Below are 14,137 nucleotides of genomic sequence, written 5' to 3'. Positions count from 1 at the left end.
CACTTTAGCTGTGGTGTTGGGGGTGCATGGGTTTGGGTGTCATTTAGCTAGATGTTGCTACTATTGGTCCATGAAATATGGAGATCTGCCCTACTTCGTGTGCAGTTATGATAAGCTATCGTGAGCAAATGTGATCCATATCCGCACTCTGGAAAACTCAAAGCAAAGTAGATATGAGCCTCGCCTGCTCCTTCTTCGCATTGGAGTCCAGTTCCTGTGTCCAGTATTAGTATGTGTACCACGTCGGGGGGAGAGTGACAGACCTTCTCCGACGCCTTCATCTTCTTCATGATATCCGGCCCAATATCCTCAGTATCCTCCGCCAACTCCTCCACCCGAGTCGCAATCTCCACATCAATTAACTCCATCTCCCTCTTGTACCCCTTTTCCCTCTCCTCCCCGTCCAGCCCAAACGCCTCGCGTCCAAAGACATCAACGCCCAGCGCCACATACTCAGCCTGGACCTCGTCCCACTGCCTCCACAGATCAACCAGCCTCTTCTCCTCCTGCTCAACCATCTCCTTGATTCTCTCGACGCGATCGCCGATCCTGTACATCTTGACGACTCGCTTGCCGTGCTCCATGGTCACGGACTGGACCTGCTCGTCGGCGAGGGGCGCGGTGAGTTTATTCGCGGCTTCAGCCATGTCCTGGAAAAAGGCCGTGTCTTTTTCGCGGGTGCTGGCGATCCGGGCTGTGAGACTGGCGTGCACTTTCTCGAAGCTGGCTCTGTTCTTGGTGTCCAGGGCGGCGCGGGCCTCGGCGATGCCATCTACGCATATCAGCTTGAGTTTTCCTCGAATTCCTGAGGGGGCTTAGGCTTACCGGTGAGGTCGGCGAGGAGGTCAGGCTCCGGGGACGCCTCTCGGCGTCTGTGGTGCTTGTCGTGCTTGTGGCGAGACGACTTGGACTTCTTGAAGATGCCGGCGACGGAGACGGTCTGCCTGGTCTTGGTCTTGCGGGGTTCTTTGGTAGGGGCCACTGGGCGCTGGATGGGAGGGTTGGTGTCAGGGCGGGCGAGACTGATTTTGGCGGGCTTTCGGGGCTGCCTTGGAGATCTTCGTCGACCTGGTGGGGAGGCCACACCACGCTTGATCTTCTCGCGTTGACGCGCGTCTTGATGAGCCATAATGTCTTGGAGATTGGGGTACAGAACGATTGACCTGGGTAGATGTTGAAGAGATCTCGACGGATCCAATGTTGAGGTGTGATGTGGAGGAGGGCGTCTTGAGAGAGCCAAAGAAGGAAGCCGCGAGTAACGCGTTCAACCGAGAAATCATAGACGGCCCAGCTCGCTAACAGCTCAAAGTCACAATCTATTGCCCATAATCTGGGCAATAAATTTCATACAATTTCGTAAAAATGCACGGTAACAACATTCAACAACAGTTGTCGAGAATCTGACAATGATCCTGCCCTGAATATGAATTTAGAAACCACTAGTCGCATGATGAACATCACAACAGAAAAAAACTTATCTCTGGCATAACTCCGTATCGGATATCGTTCAATTGCCCTGCCCGTATTGGAACACTTGTTGATACATGTATAAGCCTCCTCTCACTCTCACATCCATTCATTACGTCGAAGGCTCCTCAGCAGGAACCAACACCTTCTTCTCCTCCAGCAGCTTCGCCAACTCCCCATTCTGATGCATCGCCACCAGGATATCACAGCCACCCACGAACTCCTTCTCCACATACAGCTGCGGTATCGTCGGCCACTCGGAGTATTCCTTGATCCCTGTTCCTCAGTCAGCAAACATTTGCCGTCCAGTAAGTCCCTCTCCGGTTTGCCCCGAGAGTGAGATGAGAGTGAGGACATACCCGCCCTCAACGCCTCGTCCTCCAGCACATTGAACGCCGTGAACTTCGCCGGATCCACACCCTGCAATCCCAAGATCTGGATACTGGCTCTCGAGAACCCACACTGCGGCGTCTCGGGCGTGCCTTTCATGAAAAGTACCACGGGCGCTGACGAGACGGCCTTGTCGATTGCAGCTTTGACTTCGGTGGAGAGGAAGCGGGCTGCTATGGGCGTGCGTCTGGGATGGGAGAATTGGAAGGCGAATGATGACGGACGGGATGCTTGTCTGAAGGCCTTGGTTGCTGTTAGCTAATTTTTTTATTGACCGATTAGAAGGAGGACGGGGTGTTACCGATGATAGAGGCCTGGAAAACATCTTGGTAGCCATTATGAATTATGGTTTGTCGTGGTTTGCAGGATGGGACGAGGTCGACGATGATGTCGATATTTACTTCTTCATATCCCTCCCGCGTTATCGGGGCTGACCAATAGTGAGTCGATCAATTGGGCGATCAGACGAGGCTGAGCAATGGAAAGCTTATCCTTGTCACACCGAGCTGAGAGACAGACCTTCTCACCCCTTATTCACATCATACTCACAACAGAACAAGACGAGGACAAAATGCCTATTCTTACCTACCGACCCCCATAACCATACTCATCATCTTCTCTCCTACCAAAGAGATTAACCACGACGAACTCAAGCCCAACATGCTCCAAGCCATCTCCCCCCAACACGAGCGCCCCCTTCCCCCTCTCTCCGACTCCCCCCCCTTCACTGCCTCCTCGCACCTCAACGACAACAAAACGCACCTCCTCCTCTGCGCCTCAGGCTCCGTCGCCACCATCAAGATCCCCTGCATCGCGCAGGCCCTCGCACTGCACGCCGACCTCTCGATCATTATCATCCTCACGCAGTCCGCGTCGGCCTTCCTCGCCGGCCAGTCGCCCGAGCAGCCGCACTTCTCCTCGCTGCGCCGCATCCCCAACGTCGACGGCGTGTTCCTCGACGAGCAGGAGTGGAGCGTGCCCTGGCAGCGCGGGAACAGCATCCTGCACATCGAGCTGCGCCGGTGGGCGGACGCCATGGTCATCGCGCCGCTGAGCGCGAACACGCTGGCGAAGATCACGGGCGGGTTCGCGGATAACTTGCTGACGAGTGTGGTCAGGGCGTGGGATACTACGGGCCTGGTTGCCGGGGAGGGGGAGGGGATGATGATGAAAAAGAAGAAGAAGAAGCGGATCCTGGTGGCTCCGGCGATGAATACGGCGATGTGGCGGCACCCGGTTACGGGCCGGCAGGTGAGGGTGTTGGAGGAGGAGTGGGGGGTTAAAGGTGAGGATGGGGAGGACGGGGAGGGCTGGTTTGAGGTGCTGAGGCCGATGGAGAAGGAGCTTGCTTGTGGCGATGTGGGGGATGGGGCTATGATGGATTGGAAGGATATTGTCGCGGTCATCGAGGAGAGGTTGAAGCTTTAGGGATGGAAAATCTAGGGGCTGGCCTTGCATGGGATTCCGACATGGCGTTTGGATGGTAGGATATGGAAAGACAGGCGCTGGGATTGGCTTTGGACGAGGTGTACGGTGTTGACCTACTTCCCGGAGTTGTTCATGAAGTTCCCACCTCGACAACGGCTCTTGAAATATGGGATATCAAGGGTATTGCATTCTACAGCTGCTCCTCCCCTCGAGTTGGTATCGCATTCTACAAGCGCTCTCTTCCCCCTCGAGCTGATGACCGCTCCCGGTATTTCCGACTTCTCACTCCAGAGATGTGCGAAGTCCAACCTGCGATATCCGAAAGAGAAAGCTGGCAAACAGCGTGTGAGAGTGAGAGGCTCGTCAGGTTTCCGAACGTGACATGAAAGGTCATTAATTGGATGTGGAGTTCCAGGCCGACCTGTCTCCCTACCTACCTCCCGATACCTCCCATACAAGCATGACGGGGAACAAATGCTACGCAGCTAGGTAGATGAGTGGCCCGTCAATTGTCCATCGTCCCAGCCAGCCAGCCAGCCGTCTGCCTCTCGGCTCGGAATCATGTACTGCAGTGGTTTGTAGTCTGTCGTTTTCGGGCTGGGGGAGAGGGCGTGGTGGTTGTATACGAGTTCTGAGCTGGCATTTGGATTTGAAGGGTGAGGTGGAAATGTAGGTAGGTGTGGAGGGAGTGAGTGAGTGGGTGGGTGAGTGAGTGGGTGAGTGGTGCAAGGAGGAGATGAATGCTAGCAAGCCAGAACCAGAAGCTTACTTCTGGCTTCAGCGAATAGACGGGCAGGAGGTCATGCGTACATACGGAAATATATGTATATATGTATATAATATATATATATATATACATATGCAATCCGGTCGATTTGACATCTTGTCGAAAACCCGCCGCTGACCAATATCCGTGCCCAAAGATTCCTCGTGCGCCGAAAGAAGTGAAACGATAGATAGATAGATAGGACGGGACGTGTACGGCCTTTCCCGATCCGGCCGGCTTTTCACGCTCTCCTCCGTAGAGGAGGTGGGGTCTCCTTGGCTGGCTGGGTAGGTGGATGGGTACGGTAGGTGGCTGGCTACCGGTACCGGTACACCAAGCACATTCTCTTCTCTTCTCCTCTCTTCGTTACTTACCGGTATTTCCCCCCTAGCATCGAGTGCCATCCCGTCCCCGTGCCGAAGAGGCCTTCTTCGTCTTCGTCCGAGGCCGGGCAGCCACTGCAGGAGTGCGCATCGGGCGGAGGACTCGCGGGTGTGCGATTTCTCCAGCCGCCATCGGGGAGTAGGAGTAGAGTAGTAGTGCGTTTCAGCGTGTCGGCGCCTTTTCGCTCGTGGGCGTGGCGTGGCGCGTGGCCCATCATCAATCACATGCACGCACAACCAGTACTTACTACTACCGGTACAACCAATCCTGTATACGGTAGGTACTGTATGTAGTGCCACGTGTGGTACCTATGTTTACCGAATGAATGCTTACCTAGGTACCTAGGTACTGTATGCTGTTGCGTCGGGTCGCGATTGCCAGGTCGACGAGGGCGGGCGACTACCGGTTGCCGGTACCGGTCCTGCCCACCTGCCGCACTGGGATAGGTAGGGACCTACCTATGGAGACACAATTTCCGGCCGCGAGACAGTGATGCCCGGTATAGTAAGTACGTAGCACTACTAGCATCGGGACCCGGATTTGCAAGGGTTGGCCGCTGTGCTACTGTACAGTCCAGTACGTCTTGTAAGTAGTACGTAGTACGTAGTGCGTACGTACGCGTCGCCATCCGCGTCCAAGACCATCGAGTGGAAGTAACGTGAGCACGAGCAGGATGGACGCCAGCGCCAAGAGAGCTTCTGGAGAGACGGCGGCCGTGGCCGACATTCCTTCCTCGGCCGGACCGAGACACTGGGGAATCTCAAATCCAACGCGGATACGTACCGTAAGGTGGTACTAAAGTAGTCAAATTCCAGCCGCACCCACTATTAGTGGCACCGTTAATGAAACTTCCAAATAAGCCCGGATCAGAACTCGATGCTTGGTGGGGAAGGGGAAAAAAAAAAAAAAAAAAAAAAAAAAAAAAAGAGGCCCCGGACCAGTCACGGACCAGTCGTTGACGAGGGGATGTGTTTGTTTTTGTTTTTTTTTTTTTGATTGGCCCAGCACAGCCGAGCATAGCCTAGCATAGCCCAGCATAGCCCAGATATGGTGACAAGCTTGGCCAGGGAATCAAGAATCGAGCTCCTCTTTCCTCTCTCTCTCTCTCTCTCTCCAGCCTCCCCGAGTCCCTGACCTGCGGAGGATTTGCCCGCTCCCGGGCAGAGAGTCACGAGTGGTAGGTACGTAGGTAGTAGAATGGTAGAGTAGAAGTAGAAGGTCGTGAGACTTCCCGCCGTGGGGCTTCGACTCGCCCCGGCTCGCCCACTCAGGCCCTCACACGCTCCATTCGTGCGCCGTTTCGTCTCCTGCAGCTGTTGATCTTTTGGTTTTCCAAATTGATTTTGGGGGTTCCCATGTGTGTGTGGATGTGGATAGTGTGGGATGGTGGGATGGTGGTGGAGTGGTGGGATACTGGTGGAGTGAGACAGGCGAGCGTGCACTCCCAAAAAGGTATACGCGGGTACGCAGTGGGATTGTCCCATTGGCAGGCGGGGGTTACCAGGTGGTGCTCTTCAGCTTTAGAAGCCCGACCCGAGTCGCCATGTGCTGGTCTCTGCTCACGCGTGGGCTGGGATGGGCTGGGATGGATGGGATACCGTAGTTGGCAAACCGTACCTACCTGTAGTTGGGATGGTTGGGATGGGATGGATGGGGATGGATGGGATAGTTGGGATGGTTGGGATGGTTGAGATGGTTGGGATAAGAATAGTGGGATGAGTTGGGATGAGGACGAGACGGTGCTTCCCAATACAACAACTACTGTACTACGACTGTACTGCATCGACAAGTCCCATCACCGGTCAGGCTGCCCATCGCCCATCGCCCGTCGCCCATCAACATCTTCCCTCTGCCGCTGAGGCATTTCTTCAACTACTCTGTACAGCTACGCCTTGACTAAGTAGCACTAGTCCTCCCACGTACTAGCACGAGCACCACGATCCCCGGGCATCGATCACACTACTGTACCGCAGGAGACGACAGCGGCTGCACCCCGTCAGGGGTTCGGGTCAGGGCGCGAGGACGATGATGGAATCTTGATTGGCCAGCCGCGGGAGATCCAGGGAAGGTCCAGGGAAGGTCCAGGTCCCGCTGCCAAGCAAATCTCCCCTTTTTCCCTCCGGCCCGCATCCTAGCCCCTCTAGAGCCCCTCTAGAGCCCCTCTATAGCCCCTCTAAAGCCCCCCCCTAGAACCCCTCCCCCCCTACGCCCTAGGCCCTAGCCCGACTCCCCCACCTCCTCACCCCAGCCACCGGCCCACTAATAGAGTCACTAGCCACCTACGGAAAGGACGTGGCCCGCCAACCCGGGGTCCGAAAACTTGGTACTTACTTAATAATAGGCGATCATCCCTCTGCAACTTCTGGATATCTTCACCCGACCGATCCCCCTCACTTCATCACTCCTTCCCCGAGCCAGTACTTCTGCGTACGCTTCCATTCCTTCATTCTCTGCTCCCCCAGCCACCGACTCTCGAGATATCGCTTCTCACCCCTCAACCCTCACTCATTCAGCCTGCTGCCATATCTGTCGCTAGTCGACCCTCGTCCGATCAATCCAGATCCCAAACTAAAATAAAATAAACAAAACAAAACAAACAAACAAACAAACAACCCATTCCAACATCCAGAAGAAGAAGAAGAAGAAGAAGAAGAAGAAGAAGAAGAAAAGGCTGTTTCGTCTCCACCCCTTGCGCAAATATCACCAGTCTCATTACCATCATCATGAAGTCCACCACGTTCGCTCTCGGCGCTCTCCTCGTCTCGGTCGTCATGGCGCAACCTCATCGTCACAAACACATGAAGAGACACAACAAGAAGCGTGATATTTACTGGGTCACCGACTGGGATTATGTCGTCGAGACGGTCGCGATTACCAAAACCATCTGGATCGAAGACGGTGCTCCCGTCCCCACAAACGTCCCCGAGGTCCCAGCCTCCCCAGACGTCCCCGAGGTCGCAGTTTACCCAGTCGTCCTAGACGTCCCAGCCTTCCAAACCACTTCGTCTCCTCCATCTCCCTCCGCTCCAGGCACTACCCTCTCCTCCGTCTACGGAACCCCTACTCCGGTGGCCCCCGTGTACCCCATTGTTGCACCTGTCGAGAAAGCACCAGAGCCTACCCCTACTCCAGCCCCCGCTCCAGCCCCCGCTCCAGCTCCGGCTCCAGCTCCCGCTCCGGCTCCAGCTCCGGCTCCAGCCCCCGCTCCGGCTCCGGCTCCAGCGCCAGTTGTAGCCCCGGTCAAAGTCGCCCCGGTTCCAGTCCCAGTCGAAGCTCCGGTCTACGTCGCTCCGGCTCCAGTCGAGGCTCCGCCCCCCGCCTACGTAGCCCCCGCTCCGGTGAACACCCCGGCACCTGCTTACGTCCCCGTCCCCGCTCCCGCTCCCGCTCCGGCTCCGGTCGCCGCAGACGCCGTCCCTCCTGTCGCTGATGATTCTGCCCCAGCTGGATCGACCGGCGGCGGAGTCTGTTCATCCGGCAGCCCGTGCGGGGGAGACATCACCTACTTCGAAGCAGGCTTGGGCGCTTGCGGTTGGACGAACAACGGAAGCGTGGAGAAGGTCATCGCTCTCCCGCACGGCATGATGGGTACCCAATCCAACGGGAACCCATTCTGCGGCAAGACCGTCACCATCAAGCTCGGCCCGAAGACCGTGCAGGCCAAAGTCGTCGACAAGTGCATGGCCTGCAAGGACAAGGATATCGATCTTTCCAACGCTGCATTCGAGGCCCTGGCCGACTTTGCGGTCGGTCGTACCCAAGCCGTGTGGTGGTTCAATTAGGCCTGTGTGGTGTGGTATGAGCATGATGCTTCGGAGGGTAGATCTCTCGGCATTCCCCTGACGCGCGCTAGTCGAACGTCCACGAGTCTCCTTTGATCTCTTCATGGCATCTACCAGGCACGAAACGGAGTGGTGGTGTAACTTAGATACCGGCGTCAAAACGAACACGATACATGCGATGGGGCGGATGCACTGGACCAGACTGGATCTCTCTATGATGACTTTTATGACGGTGCCTGGGGCACGATGGTTTTGATCAGATCGCTGGCATGTCGGAACCGACCTGATCGGGAGGGATTCTTGTAAATATTTACCTTTTTGAGTGTACGCACCTCTCTGCAATACATGACCCAACTTCACGGCACTACTTCCACGTGTACTTCCTCGACGTCCCTGTGCCATCTGTTCCACCCGTGCCTGGCTTCTCCTTCCCGTGGGCGACCTTCCCTCGTCACTGATATCCGTCTACTCCGTCTGCTCCGTCTGCTCCCCTCATCTCTCATCTCTCATCTCTCATCTCTCATCTCTCATCTCTCATCTCTCATCTCTCATCTCTCATCCTTCTCAACTAGATCTCCTCGTCTCGCTCCCCCCTCGCTCGACCTGACCTCTCAAAGCACGCTTGCTGCAGCTGCGTACAAGTTCTGATAGCGCGACAGCTGGACGCTCGGTGCGAGGTCCGATGGGTGGGTGAGCGAGTAAATGAGTAAATGAGTAAATGAGTAAATGAGTAAATGAGTAAATGAGTAAATGAGTAAATGAGTAAATGAGTAAATGAGTAACTGAGTAAACAAGCAAGCCTGTCACAGCAACCCCCCCTCCAACCCGCTTAATCCGTCCTCTCACATCTCACATCTCCCCTGGGTGCTAGGTAGTCTACCGGTACCGGTATCGGTACGGGTACCTGTCAACACGCAAGCGGATGCGGGTGTGGATGCGAATGCGAATGCGAATGCGTGTGTGCGTGTGTGTATGCGTGAGTGTGTGAGTGTGTGAGTGCGTGAGTGCGTGTGAGTGAGGGCGTGAGGGCGTGTCTGCGTGTGAGTGCGTGTGCGTGTGTGTGTGCGTGTGTGACCAAAAAGTGTAAAGCGTAAGTAAGTAAACAAACAAACAAACCTCGCTTAGCTTAGCTTCGGGGGCGCGAAGCGAGGGGGGGGGGAAGCGAGGGGGGGGGAGGGGAGTCATACGCATACTTACATACTTATACTTACATACGGTACATACATATATAGGTATATATATACATACATAGGTATATATATACATACCATACACCCTTTTCCTTACTTACACCTCCCTCCCTCTCTCCCTCGCATGTACGCATCTACGCATGTATTCTACGATGCAACCGGCCGTTCATTCCCCTTTTGCCCTTGGAAAAAAAAATTTGAAATGAAATGAAATGCATCTTCTGTCGCTGGATGAATCCCGTTTTAGCTGCCAAATTTTAATTTTAATTTTAATTTTTTTTTTTAAAATTTTTTTTTTTTTTTTTTCTGTGCGTGCGTGCGTGCGTGTGTGCCAGCTGGTGCGGGAGGGAAGGGAGGGAGGAAGAAGGAAGGGAGGGAGGAAGGATGGATGGATGAAAGAAAGGACTATCTATCTATCTATTAATCAACAAAGGAATCAAGAGACGAACACATAGATAGGTGAGCGGGCAAGAGGTTAATGGCTGGGACCCTTTTTCTTTTTTGTTTAATCCTTTTTTCCCTTCCCTTTTCTCCACTTTTCCCTTTTCTCTTCCCTTTTTTTCATTTTCTTTTTTCTTTTCTTGGTCAAGAGTGGAAATACATATACATATATACATACATACCTTATATATCCACCCCTCGCAGTAAGGCTGGGAGTTTGCGAGGGAGAAGCAAGAGCAAGAGGAAGCTGAGAGGGAGAGAGAAGGTCGATAACGACCAAGTTTTCCCTCCATCCCGGAGGCATGAACTTCGTGATCGGCTCCGCTTCGTAGCGGGTGAGCGGATGGATGGGATGGAAATCTGCTCTATCTCTCTATTCCGCCGCCTCCTCCGCCTCCTCCCTCGTCTAACCGTACAAACAAACGTAGGAAAACAGTCCCCCTTTTGATATCATCCGGTGCACCCTTGGGATCGATCGGATGGGATGGGGGGGGTGAGGGGGCTCACTCGCCCATCCTCACTCACAGACGCACACACACACACACACACACACACACACACACACAAAAGCGCTGCTGAATTTGAAAAAGAAAAAAAAAAAAAAAAAAAAAAAAACTCCACATATCAAAGTACATTGAAACCAAGAAAGTCTGTCTTGTCTTGTCTGTCCATCTGTCCGTCTAATAAAAGCAAACCCTGACTCCCCTCCCCCCGCCCCTCCACTTCACAAATCTATGCGCGATACATGAACGGGAAGGAGGAGAGACGCAGGTTCCTTACTTACTCACCCATTCATTCTCCCTTACTCACTCCCCTACTCACCCATTCATTCATTCTTCCTCGCGATCTCCCCTCTCCCCTCTCCCCTCTCCCCTCTCCTCTCTCCTCTGTCTCAAAGATCAAATCACAAAAGAAAAAAGATCAAAAAAGTAAGTGTAATAATAAGTAAGAGCGGGGAAGTGTCTCCGCATGCGGGACGGAGGACCGGTAGATGGAGAGATCGGGTTTGTGGTGTTGGAGGGAAGAGAGAGAGAGAGAGAGAGAGAGAGAGAGAGAGAGAGAGAGAGAGAGAGAGAGAGAGAGTTGGGAAAGAGAGGAGGAGAGAGATGGGGATGAGAGGGAAGGCTTTTGGGAAGGGGGAGGGGGAGGAGCTGTGGCTGGTATATCCAGCATGAAATAGATGGAGAACGCTACCCCGTAAAGTTTCGGAATACAACCCGGCAGCGCATGCCTGAGAGACTCTCCAGGTCTGTTCGAGCTGTGGGCGCTGTAAGAGCTGAGAGCCGTTGAGCTGAACAAGGCCTATCTAAGAAAGAGAGCAGCTGATCTTTTTTTTTTGATACCCTTTTGATTACTTCTCACCCTATCAAGTAAAAGTACAAGGGCTCATTCCTGATATATCCTCAGACTACCAGAGCCCATCATCAATCATCTATACGTCCATCCCATTGTATCGTTTCCATCGATCCATATATTGCCATTCCTCCTTGGCTTATTTCTCCTCCATCCCCTCCTCCGTAAATCACGTGAATACAAGTAAGACAGAAGAAAGCCAGACATCTGGCGGAGTTAGAGAAATAACACATGGTATATAAACAAGACGCAGACATATAGTACGCTACGCAAAAGACATCGAAAGCATACAAAGGAAATCGAGAGAGACATTATGGTTGTTAGACATGAAGGGGCTCGTGTTTATTCTAGGGTGTGAATATATGCGAAGTAGACTTCGCATCCACGCATGTGTTCAGGGGTATCGTGGAATATTGTATGTGCTAGGCTAGCCATCGTGAGGTGGGTAGAGGCCGCGGATGACTCGAGCTGGGTTGCCGCAGACAACTGTATATGGCGGGACATCCTGAAGCAACGAATTAGTATGAATATCTTGGTGAGAAATCGAGAGACTAGTACATACTCTTGTGACAATTGAGCCGGCCCCCACAGTGCTGCCCTTACCAATAGTCCGACCGGGCAAGATAGTGACACCGCCCCCAATCCAGCAGTCGGAATCAATCGTTATCTTGCGACCTAAATTCGGTCCTCGGGAACCCAGTCTTCTTTTTGGATCAACCGGTAGAGTAGCCGTGTAGATGTTGACGTTTGGTCCGATGTTACACCGATCCCCAATCTTGACTTCGCATGTATCGAGGATTGTACAATTCTTGCCAATAGCAACATCCTGACCGATGCTGATGTTGTATCCGTAGTCGCAATTGAAGGGTGCTTCGACAACCACATTGTCGCCTACTCGACCGACGGGTGTGATCGATGAGGCTTGAGTGGGTGATATGACATGCTCGCGCGGTTGGAGGATATCTCTGAAGAGGCGTGCTCGCTCCTCGGGAGAAACACCATTGTTGGGATTGGTGCTGCTGTTGAATCGCCAGCATGCTCCGTTGCAGCGTTCGCGTTCGAGCACCAGCTCCTTGTCGAATGGGAAGTAGTGACGTCCTGCCAGCATCTCCTCTTTCTGTGTTCGTGGGCGGCTGCTGCTCGAAGCAAGATTGGACAAGGCGAGCTGCGCCGCAACTTGGGGGTTGCTGTGGGGGCTATCGGCGTGTATTTGCGGGTGCAGGATCTGGGGTAGAGTCGCGGATGCGGACTGTGGCGTGCCAGTGTCTGAGTCTTGCCTAGACTCCTGTCTTGACATATCGTGAAGAGGTCCAACACGTTCGTATGCGCTCTTCGGTTGCCGGTCTGGATAGGCACTGCTGGAAGCCGTAATTGGAGTCGGGATCTGATGCGAGTATGAGATGGCAGAAAGTCTGTTGTTCTCTGGGCTAGTGACCGAAGCACTGGGGATTGCAGAGGCGCTTGGTTGATCATCATCCATGTTGCGTCGCCCTTGTCCGTGTTGCGGATCAACTCGTAAGCTTTGACCGCGGTATCCAGGCAACGGTTCTCTTCGAGGTTGCTGCTGGGGTTGTCCATGTGTTTGTGGTACGTATTGGGACTGGCCGAACGGAGAAGCTTCATAATCTGTCTTTGACTGCAATGGGATTGGTGGTTGTTTCTGTTCTGTCTTGGGCCACTGGCCACGTTGTTGGTAGCCCGAACAGACAAACCCACCACGCAGGCAGTTGTTACCTATGACAGAGTCAGTATTCAATATTCAAACTGTACACCGCCCGACTCGAGCCCTGAAACATACACTCTGGTCTATTTTCGTCACACTTCTTCTTACGCCTTCGACAAGTCATACATCCGGTCTTCGTTCGATTGCTGAAATTACGTTTACGTTTCTTGGGGTCAGATTGAACACTTCCGTCTTGGTCGTAGTATTGATTTACGGATTTGTCGTCATCTCCAGGGCTCTGGTAATCACCATGTTGCTGGGCATCCATATGCTGAGATGCTCGTTGGAGAACCTCTCCAATTTGCTCATCTGAAGTCACTTGGGAATTTGCAGAATACTGCCTCAGGTGCCAGTGGTCGTGCGAAACACCTGATTCTCGGGCGTCTTCGTTTGCGAGAAATTGTCTGTACTGAGATTCTGTACCGTACGAGTCCCGTTGATCGGAGTGTGACGGTGCTCGAAGAGTTTGGTCTCGCGGGGTTTCTGGTTCCGTTGTTGCTGTCGTTGGTGTTTGCTTTGTGGAAGAGGGGATGGCATGGCTGTGGTACGAATTTGTAGAAGAAGAGTCTGGCTCCATAGATCCGGATCTCTTCCGCTTATGAGACATCTCTGCTTCCGAGTACCCACTCGGTGGCAGGTAGGTATGGCGGTCGCTACTTGATGGCTGGATCCATTCTTCCCGCTGTGTAGTAGTTGTGATGGTTAATTTCTCCTGTCCTGGTGGGGATATCCTTGGCTGGCCGTTGGACCGCTCATCTGAACCTCGTCGAGAAGCACCGTTTGAAGCCAGTCCGTTGGCTGGGGTTGCTACTACTACTGGCTCCTTGCCATTCACTGCAGTGAACCGCGACGTTGGGGACTCATTCTGAGCATTCGCACTCTGCTCTTCGGGCGTAGCCATTTCCAACTCGGTGGAGATGGCCCTTGTCTGGTCTGTGGCTTCGTCGATGCTTCTCTTCCCCAGAATCTGCCGTGCCAAACCCACGAGATCGAAGCTGCTATCAATATCGCTCAGTGGAAGTGCAGCTCCCTCCGATCGTGGGTGGGCAACCTCGACCTGGAATGAGGCCGCCACTTTCTCGACCGTCGTCCAAAGACTGAACGGAGAGCTGGATCGAGTGGGTGGAGGCTGATTTTTCTAAGGTTGAGGTTGAGGATGATGTTGAGGTTGAGGTTGAGTCTGCGGTTGAGATGAAGGTGGAGGTGGGAGGTA

General features: G+C 53.6%; 5 protein-coding genes across 5 annotated transcripts; 2 read left to right on the top strand and 3 right to left on the bottom strand.

Moving 5' to 3' along the window:
• Nucleotides 1–157: 157 nt before the first annotated feature.
• Nucleotides 158–1,129, bottom strand: L3040_001314 (uncharacterized protein; the record flags this gene model as incomplete). Its single annotated transcript, XM_007292868.1, has 3 exons — nt 158–214; nt 264–772; nt 826–1,129. The coding sequence occupies 3 exons, from the start codon at nt 1,127–1,129 to the stop codon at nt 158–160; spliced, it is 870 nt and encodes a 289-aa protein (XP_007292930.1).
• Nucleotides 1,130–1,579: 450 nt separating this feature from the next.
• L3040_001313 (uncharacterized protein) lies at nt 1,580–2,194 on the bottom strand (the record flags this gene model as incomplete). The annotated part of the gene is made up of 3 exons (XM_007292867.1): nt 1,580–1,743; nt 1,827–2,100; nt 2,159–2,194. 3 exons carry the CDS (start codon nt 2,192–2,194, stop codon nt 1,580–1,582), a joined length of 474 nt encoding a protein of 157 aa, XP_007292929.1.
• Nucleotides 2,195–2,517: 323 nt separating this feature from the next.
• On the top strand, nt 2,518–3,285 carry L3040_001312 (uncharacterized protein; the record flags this gene model as incomplete). Its single annotated transcript, XM_007292866.1, has 1 exon — nt 2,518–3,285. The coding sequence occupies one exon, from the start codon at nt 2,518–2,520 to the stop codon at nt 3,283–3,285; it is 768 nt and encodes a 255-aa protein (XP_007292928.1).
• Nucleotides 3,286–7,158: 3,873 nt separating this feature from the next.
• On the top strand, nt 7,159–8,217 carry L3040_001311 (uncharacterized protein; the record flags this gene model as incomplete). Its single annotated transcript, XM_007292865.2, has 1 exon — nt 7,159–8,217. One exon carries the CDS (start codon nt 7,159–7,161, stop codon nt 8,215–8,217), a length of 1,059 nt encoding a protein of 352 aa, XP_007292927.2.
• A 3,411-nt stretch (nt 8,218–11,628) lies between these two features.
• L3040_001310 (uncharacterized protein) lies at nt 11,629–13,825 on the bottom strand (the record flags this gene model as incomplete). The annotated part of the gene is made up of 3 exons (XM_007292864.2): nt 11,629–11,706; nt 11,764–12,935; nt 13,000–13,825. 3 exons carry the CDS (start codon nt 13,823–13,825, stop codon nt 11,629–11,631), a joined length of 2,076 nt encoding a protein of 691 aa, XP_007292926.2.
• Nucleotides 13,826–14,137: the final 312 nt, after the last annotated feature.

The sequence above is a fragment of the Drepanopeziza brunnea genome (genome assembly GCF_022702325.1).
Source record: "Drepanopeziza brunnea f. sp. 'multigermtubi' strain 214-2 chromosome Unknown ctg2, whole genome shotgun sequence".
NCBI lineage: Eukaryota > Fungi > Ascomycota > Leotiomycetes > Helotiales > Drepanopezizaceae > Drepanopeziza > Drepanopeziza brunnea.
Note: the sequence above shows the minus strand (reverse complement) of the source record. Positions and strands in the feature narration are given on the sequence as shown.